This window comes from Rhineura floridana, chromosome 8 (genome assembly GCF_030035675.1).
Source record: "Rhineura floridana isolate rRhiFlo1 chromosome 8, rRhiFlo1.hap2, whole genome shotgun sequence".
NCBI classification, from domain to species: domain Eukaryota; kingdom Metazoa; phylum Chordata; class Lepidosauria; order Squamata; family Rhineuridae; genus Rhineura; species Rhineura floridana.
In genome coordinates, this window is record NC_084487.1 from 127,478,996 (window position 1) to 127,488,263 (window position 9,268).

The 9,268-nt window shown below is 41.9% G+C and overlaps 1 protein-coding gene across 7 annotated transcripts in view; it reads left to right on the forward strand.

The window, feature by feature from the left end:
- FBLN1 (fibulin 1) overlaps positions 1-4,368 on the forward strand; it is a 133,782-nt gene extending 129,414 nt beyond the window's left edge. For all 7 annotated transcript variants that reach the window (XM_061582442.1, XM_061582446.1, XM_061582447.1 and 4 more), the window contains one exon: positions 189-4,368. In XM_061582442.1, coding sequence (XP_061438426.1) covers positions 189-328 — 140 coding nt within the window. In that variant the 3' untranslated portion in view covers positions 329-4,368. The remainder of the gene's footprint in view (positions 1-188) is intronic.
- Positions 4,369-9,268: the final 4,900 nt, after the last annotated feature.

Here is a 9,268-nt window from a genome sequence, read left to right on the forward strand (position 1 = left end):
TTCAGGTTCGGAGTCCTTGCCTCTGATGACGAGAAATCTGATTCCTGGTCCTTGACAGAACAGCAGTCTTCCAGTATCACCTGCTGGAAATGACCTGACAGAAAGGACTAAGGTCATGTCTCAAGATGGGAGAACTGAGTCCAGTGACACTAATCTTAATTTTTATGTTTTTCTTCCCAAATCCATAGGTGTGGTTCGCCAGGTGAAGCCCATCATTGGCCCTTTCTATGCTACCCTGAAACTAGAGATGAACTACGTTGTTGGAGGGGTTGTCTCACACCGCAATATTGTCAACGTGCACATCTTTGTTTCGGAGTACTGGTTTTGATTGACCTTGCCATCTTGATGGAAGCAGGAGAGCTTCAAAGTGAATGTTGAACACAAACAAATAAAAAGTTATATACACCTTTTTGAGGGGATGGGGGTGGCATGTGGGAGTGAGACCAAATAGCTTTCTTTTCAAGTGACATATCTGGTTTATAGCTTAATTAAAGGACCAATAGCAAACTATCTAAAATAGAAGTAGGATGGAGCAATAACCTTTGCATCTGACCTAGCTGGGTTGTATATACAAATAAATAGTGTGTCTGGCTCCCTATCCTTCTACTGAGTTTTAAACTCTGCTAAGTGTTTTGCAGAGGTTCTTAAGGCAGGGTGCTGCATGCAAGATTTTGCATGCTCAGAGCCTCGCCTGCCCTTACCCTTCCTTCTTATAATGCTTTGCCTGGCTATGAAATTAACTTTTTCATTGCAAAAAATCAGGAAGGCACTCTCCTATGCATTTGGGGTCATAACTGATCCTAGCTGATATTAACAAATATGTAAAATGGCCACCCCACAACCATGTGATATTCTCTATATATTCTCCTACAATGTAGTGTTGGTGTATGTGTGGGTTTGCTCTCTGGTGTTTCTGATTTTCATTTTGTGTGTGTTATGTTTATATTTTAATCTGAAGGTTTCATTAAAAGGCATTGGGATTAGAAAGGCTCCAACTAAAGTCAATGGTGGAAAATGAAACACTGCGGATTCCAAGATACTGAGGGTCTAAATGACCCCAGTATTGGGGAAACTCTCACTTAACAATACATTTAGTACTTGATGTTAAATCAGCGGGTAAGACAAGGATGTGCTAATAATTATGTTGCCTTGATTAAAAGAACTGCATGGCTAGTTCAGCGTGTCCCATGGCCAGTTCAGCGTGTCCCATGGCCCTTTGGACTTTCCCCAAACAGCATCCGATTCCTCTCATGTTGCATTGCAATTTTATTTTGAAATGGAGGAGAGTTTCAAAAGTAGTTTGTAATGTGGCACAGGATTCAAAGTAAAATGGCAGCAGCAAATAACCTCTTTTGAGTTCTACAGTAGAGCTTTGGCTTTATGTCGTTGTTGTACATCCTGAACGTTTAGAATTGAAGGGGGAAATGCACAAATTAGGTACTCCCATCTGTGAGAGCCCATTGGGGTTAACAAACTCAGGGCATACCCCAGATCCACATCTCCATATAGTTATACCCCTTGGTCAAAAACAGTAATCTTTAATGTAACCTCACATTTTTACCTTTAGATTGTCAAAGACAACTTAGTTTTGAGTTTATATCAAATCACTAAAGTGCTTTCTATAAGGAGGGAGAATTAAGGCAGCGGAAAATGGAAGTTTTCGCAGACTACAGGTGCACAATACTATTTTGGGGGGTCAGGGTGGGGAGTAATAGACGTTATGGTAGAACCATCATTGGCTTTAGTGTGCGTGCATTTCTTTGTCCCAGTGGTTAAACGGGGCTTGCAGGTTTATGAAACAGTACAACTGCCCCCCCCAAGCCCTGCACAGAGGCAGAGGTAGAATGTCTATGTGCATCATGAGCAATGCAATTATGCCTCTCTGTCTCACCCCCTTCAGTTCACTAAAGCAAAAGTGCAGTCTGTCTCTAGCTCAGAGTTGATGGTTACCAGACACTGAACGGAAGCAAAGGAAATCAGTTTGTGGAACTGAATTAAGAACCATCACTAGGAGAGAGTTTGCAGGTTTGCTCTGTACAGAAGCATAAAGGGAAGATAAGGATTTGGACTTTAACCAATTTACATTGTACAGTAAATATATGGTGGTGAACCAGACTGACCATGTTTGCACTGAAAAGTTACACGTCTTATTATTCCAGTTTACCTGTCATGGCTTCTCCGAAACCTACCAATCTGAGATTTGGAAAGGGTGCTGAGAATTGTCTGTTAGAGATCCCTAGCCTCCTTTATGGAACTTATGGTTGCTAGTGTTTCTCTGAGGAGTATAAATGCCTACTGTACCATTTTTTTGTAGCTCAGACACACCCTATTTTGTAGTCCTAGACCTTAAAGTGGGAAGGATCATGCTTTGGTATCAGACCTTGTTAGGGATCTTATAATGAAAAATATGGGAGACTCATAGTGCAATCCTCTGCATTTTGTTAATTGTTCTTAACGTGTTTAGGATTCCAGCACCAGGCAAGAGTGCTGGGCTGGATAGGCAAGGCATATATTTTTCTTGCAGAAATGCCTATACTTGCTTTATCTGAGCATATACCGCAGAGCTTGGAAAAGTTACTTTTTTGAACTACAACTCCCATCAGCCCCAGCCAGCATGGCCACTGGATTGGGCTGATGGGAGTTGTAGTTCAAAAAAGTAACTTTTCCAAGCTCTGCCAATTAGATATGCAAAACTGGCACAATAATAATTAATTGCTTTTTGGAAATGTTGGCCTAATTTTTTAAAAAACAACAACAGTGGTTTGCTGCATCAAAGAGTGAACACACAAGAGTAAATAGCGAATTGATGAAAATTATCTTTGCACAGAGCACATGAGCATCAACTTATAATACATTGTTTCATGGCTGTTCAATCAAATATGTTGGCTTTAAATGGCAAGAGAACCTCTCGCTAAAATGTACAAGTGTAGAAAAGATCTCACACCTGTGGAACAGTAGGGCCATCTCGAGGTTTGAGAGGTCTATGGGCAAAGTGTCCTCTTCTTGGCCCCCTCTTCTGTCAGTGAACTCTGGCAAGTTTACTTGGTTGTGGGGGCAGTGTTCCGAGTCTAGCTACTCTTCTTACTTTCTTGCAATACCCTAGGACAATGCTTGTTTGGGACATTTTGAGAAATTGAAAGGGTAGCTAAACACACTGTCAGCTCTGCACTGAGACTGCAGTGCAGGCAGGGCTGTAAATTCCTGGGTATTTGCCAGGGCGGGAAAGTCCTTAGCTGGCAGCCTGGTCATAAATCTGCCAGGCTAACGAGGATGAAGCGTGATAAGGGCAAGGCCCTTTCCAAGCTTATGTGCCAAGCCAGAAGTCCAGAAGCGAGGTCAGTAGAGGTCCGGGTTCAATTGCTAAAGGGTCAGTCCGAGATAAGGTTCAGGGAAACTGGAAACACACAAAGCCACTCCTGATGTTGTAGTCAGCAACAAGCTGAAGCCAAGGTTTGTCTTTTAAGGAGCAGGTTTGTCAGCAGGTGTGAGCCATCAGCGTTTTGGCCTTAAGTGGACAGGCCTGCCCCTCTTCTGCCTGACCTTCTGTTGTCTACATTCTGCAGGTGAGGGGGGAGTATCCTGTTCACTGGCTGCATCTGGCTGAAGGGCTTCAGCTGTGTCTGGGGTGCTCTGCAGCTGAGGGGGAGAAGGAGCTGGGTTCTCAGGAGTTTCCTCCGTTTCTCCTTCTGGGTCTGCTGTTGTTACTCCCGAGTCATCCTCGTCTGATGAGTCCTCCGAAGGGGCCATGACACACAGCCACATGGCATTGCTTAGTGTACTAGGCCACAAAAAAATCAAGGAGGGCCTCGTACAGGCATCAGTAGTGGGACCTGTCAGAGTGGTGGGGCCCTGGCATCCACCCAAGGATTGCAGGCGCTGACACCCATGGTGTAGTGTTTTGAGATCACTGTTTCTTTGTGACAGACTAATATGAAATCAACAGTGCAGTGGAACCAAATAATTCTACTCATTTATGCCGTGATCCAGCCATGGATCGTGTACATGTACATGGAAACAGTATGTACCTATTGTGGATGCAGAGGAGACCTGAACTGGTGGCACAGAAGGTAAAATTTGTTTTTAAATTATTAATGATAAAAAGCCCAATCCAGCCTCAGTCATAGGCTGCAGAACAACTGGCGGCTGCAGTTGGATCAGCATTCTGCCACATCAAGACATATCCCACTAATCTATCCCACTGGGGCCCAGGTGAGTGGGCATCTATGCCACCAATATGCATACTGTACAGAAGGATCTATTTGCTAGGTGAGTGAACCTTTCTGTGTATCAAACTTAAGTATGACCCAATAACCTAATGAAACTCCCTTCAAAAAAATTAGTGTTGTATGTATCTAGTTTCTCACAACAATGTATCGTTTTATGATAAAAAATCAAATTAAACTATTAAAGTTTTCATTTTCTTTTTTTTCACAGTTGTTTATCCACGTTTCCTTAATTTTTAACAATAACCAAACAACATTTCCAATATGCATTATAAGGAATAAGCACTCGACAGATGTGTGTGGGAACACAGAAGTGAGGGACAGACTTGAACAGAAAGGAAATTTTAAGTATTATTAGTGGAACCTCTGAGGATTGACAACCATCTCATAGTCTATTAATCTGTCCAATAAGAATACATTCTGACAGAAAACCATTCTAAAAAACTACAGCAAACTCAACAAATAGTGTGTGTGCATGCGTGCGTGTGTAGTTGCCATTGGACACAACCCAACCTGCAAAGTTCCATTCATGCAGCGTTAGATTCTCCCAGGCTCCTGTCTCCGACCTGCTAAGTTCTGCCATCTCTCCTCACCCTCAGTGTATTTGGAATAAAACGGTGGCCTTGGAGGTACACCGAAGCTAGAAGCACATCATACGGCCATGCTGGTACGGTAGAATTGTACATGCAGAGCACTGCTTGATAGTCTGAAGAGAATGGAGCACCCTCGGCTTGACATGGGTTTTCTAGGATCACTGGAGCTCTCATGTTCATTCTGGTGTCAGAATTTCAGGGTGATGCTTGACTGTATGGTAGACACTATTTTAAACAAGAAAACACATCCTTTGCTTAGGTCGCTGCTGGTGAAGCAAATGTAATGAAACTGATTGTAATGAAGATAATTCCCAGCTATTTGAATCAACAACCTAGATCCACTATTTCTTTAGGGTTTTTTTAAATCTTGAAAAGCCAACGTACACTTTAATTTATAGGAGAAAGGCTATAAATTAGAGGTATTATATATTTTTTTAAATTAGCCGGACTAGGAAAACCATCTGTCTGAAACCCAGAGAAGCCTACTTCCTTGTTCCATCAGACTTTTCTGAATTGCAGTGTGCAGGCCTCCTTATTTGTTTTTACATGTGTGTCTGCTTACTTTGGAAAGGATAGAGATTTATAACATTTTGGGATCACTCCCAATCAGTTAATTGACACCCTTCTCTCTTCTTCCTTCTTTTCTGGCTAAATAATAAATAAGGGAGATGGGAAAGGGCCTGAAGAACATATCACGTTTCTGGAAAGTAATGTACTTTTAAAAGACTGTTTTAGAATTGCAACCAGCTTTCTTCTAATGTCCTAAGAAGAGTAACTGATTTAATTTTTTAAACTTTTACTGTACTTGCCTGTGCCTTGAATTATGCCCCCAAAATTAGATCATTTAAAAATGCTTAGTGGGGAAAAATATTCATCTGTTTCAAGTCCATCTTTGACTTAAAGTCATTGGAAATTCCACAAAGCCAAATAAGATTATTTATAGTTGTTATTTATAAATGCCAGTAATTTGAGTTGGTAAAATGGGAAAGATTGTGTCCAAGAATTACCCATGAAATTTAACTCACCATATTGGTCATTGCCATTTGAGCTTATTTTTCTGTTAACACGATGCTGCATATTGTTCTGTCAAAATTATCTGTTGGTTAAGGCCTCTCTTAAAGGAAGGCTCCAAAGTAGCACAGCCTGAATTGCTGGATCGACTTCAAGGTTGGTTTAACAACTGTATCAGCCAAAGACCATAGCGGAAAAGAGAAATATGCAATGCACCAACGCACATAGTGCAAAATAACTATGTAATGTAGCAATCCTGTTCCAGCAAGGGCTGTATGAGAGCAGATGTAAGCTTGAGCACATGTATCCCTAACTGGAAGAATAATTATAATGTGCAAATGGGTCCTATGTGCAATTGCTTGGACTGAACCAATACCCAGGACTGTGCATGAGTAAGCCTTTTCTTTGAACGCTGGAATCCTGCTGAGTAGCTATAGGGAAGGAGGGGTGGGGATGCTGGATTCCTAAGCACCCTTTCTTTGCCAAACAGCTCACTGGCAGGAATCCAGCTTCTTTTTACCTGGGCTACATGCTTGCAATCTCAGCTGTTCTTCATGTACTCAGTTGGATCAGGGCCGACATGAATTGAACAAAATAAAAAATGAAAAGACCAAGTGTGATAAAATCAAAGTCAAATTGCCAAAGTCAAATTATGTCAAAGGGCTGAGCACAAGGAAACCAGGTACAGTTTGTTTCGGTGACCATTACATTTTGATTTTTTTTCAACAACTCACTTCTGCATTTTGCTACAGCTCATCACTCTGGTAATTTTGTTAGGGGCAGGGGAAGAGATCACTATAGGACTTTTAAAAATAATGTCATTCCAAACTCTCTATATAATACAGGGTTAATCAATATCATGTGGAAGTTCTTCCATCACCTGCCTTTCACAGATGCATAGGGGCATTTCATAGGTTAGCACTGACTTTCATAGTCATACTATCAATAAGCCATTGGGTAGGGGATGGCAAGCCAATTGCTGAAAGCAGGGCCAGAGGCATGGCTCACAGGAAGTACTTGAGTACTTCCTTCTACCTGCCAAGATCCAGAGGAAAGCAAGTACCAGCCATAGTAGATATATCTATCTTAAACTGAAGACAGCCTAATTGAAGAAAAAGTCTCCCAGTGATCACTATGCAAACACAAAGCCTCATCCTCAGAATTTTAAATGTTATATATGATTGTAAAAAGTGGAAGTTGCTTTGAGACAATATTTTTCTAGTAAGCATCAAATAACAATAATAATAATAATTATTAATACTGATACTAATAATAATTCCCTCAAGTATGGCCAAGGGACCAAATGGTGCCCTAGGCAAGGAGCATTTTCAGCACAGTATTCCATTTGCTCAATTTTTGAATACTTTGTTTTTTTATTGCATTTGTAGCCACTTCATATTTAGCGCATGATAGATTCATGTGCCTAAAATGATAAATTTGTGCTCATGGTTCTGAACACACACGCACACCCTTTGTTGAATGGTGTCTGATGTTAAGATCAGGATTACACCCTCTTCCCTTTATGTCTTTTGCACAAAGGCATGTATTGGACTTGGCTAGAAAGGTGCTCCTCAGACTTTCTCAGGTTGGCTGAAGTTCCCAGATGTAACACTCAGTTGCCTCTACTTCTTAGAACCCCTCTTCTTGCTTCCTCTTTCTTTTGTACCCCTGAAAGTCCATTCTCCTTGTATCCAAGCATAGGGTATACCTAACCTTAATCTAGCTGGGATCTGGCCTGGCAGTTTGAATCTGAATTCACCTCTGTGAATTGGGCACCATGTAAGGCATTTTTAACACTGCAGCCATCCTGATCATTGCTGAGGTTAGATTTTACATAGCTATAGGTCTCACCATAATAAGCATGTCTCTTTACCTAAAGGACTACATTGCTTTGTATTCACTGCAGCCATATTTTTTCCTTAATAAAAGTGAATTTCATTCTCACCCTTTCCTTCACTGATCCAGCCTCAGGACCCATGAGCTCAGAGACTTGTCATACTCCAATAGTCAAATGTGAAACTAACAATAATCATGTGGATTTCCTCAACCTGCCCATCAGTGACCTCAGACCTGATCTGAAAGACCACCTTGTCCTTCGATAAGGGGTAACTTCAAATTATATACTTCACTTGAATTGTTCTAAGATTGCCAGAGTTTGGGGGCAGAAGCTGAAATAATTTCAAAAAAGGCATCAGTGTAATGGATATTCTCATAACTCCATAACTACAGTTTAGGTTTTGAAAATTACCAATATATGTTTAAGTCAGGCTAACCAGAAAGCACTAGATGGTGTCTTAACTCTAGCCAGCTGTATAGCATTTAGAAATTAGAATGGAATGTTTTGCCATTCCAATGTGGGGAAAAATGCTGTTGTTTTTTAATTAAATATTTGATAAGCCATCCAGCTCTACAGAGTGATGTCCACTGGATGTACATAAGTTTTATTCAGGTAAAACTGAGAGCCAGTGTGATGTAGTGGTTAAGGTGGACTATGACCTGGGAGACCAGGGTTCAAATCCCCACACAGCCATGAAGCTCACTGGGTGACCTTGGGCCTGTCACTGCCTCTCAGCTTCAGAGAAAGGCAATGGTAATCCACCTCTGAATACCGCTTACCATGAAAACCCTATTCATAGGGTCACCATAAGTCGGAACTGACTTGAAGGCAGTCCATTTCCATATTTTCAAAGATGATAATGATGATGATGATTATATTTACTGAACTTGTATTCTGCCCTTCCTCCCACAGGAGGCTAGGGCAGCAAACAGAAAAGTTAAAACATTACAATTTAAAACAATTAAAAGCTATTTAAAAACATTTAGAACATTTAAAAACATTTAAAAGCACTCATCCATCCTCACAGTTATGGTTGCTATGGCCAGTATCTCTCAGCCATCAAATGCCTGGGTAAAACAGGAATGTTTTTAAATTTCTCCTGAAAATCAATTATGAGGGAGACAAGTGCACCTCACCAGGGAAGGCATTCCACAAATGGGGGAACCACCACTGAGAAGTCCCTGTCATGGCTTGATGCCAAGTGGACAGCAGTCAGAGGTTACCAACAGGGCCGGTTCCAAGGGGCAGCCAGGTGGGGCACTGGCCTGAGGGCCCCTGAGGCTATAGGAGCCCCTGAGGGGCTCCTCTACTCCCCTTCTGCGATTCGCGGCAGGATCGCTGTCGCGGATCGCAGGGCGAGAGCTTCGGAGCTCCTCCATTCCCTTCCTTAACTTACCTTGTTCTGCAGTTGTGCACACAGCAGTGCCCTTAAGAAAGATGGAAGCTGAGGTTTTCCTAAGGAGCTGAAGCCTCTGCCGCCATCTTGGCTGATGGCACGCATGCATGCTGTGCGCTCGCATCCCTGCCATGAACCAAGATGGCGGCAGAGGCTTCAGCCCCTTAGGGAAACCTCAGCCACCATTTTTCTTAAGGGCACCACTGCG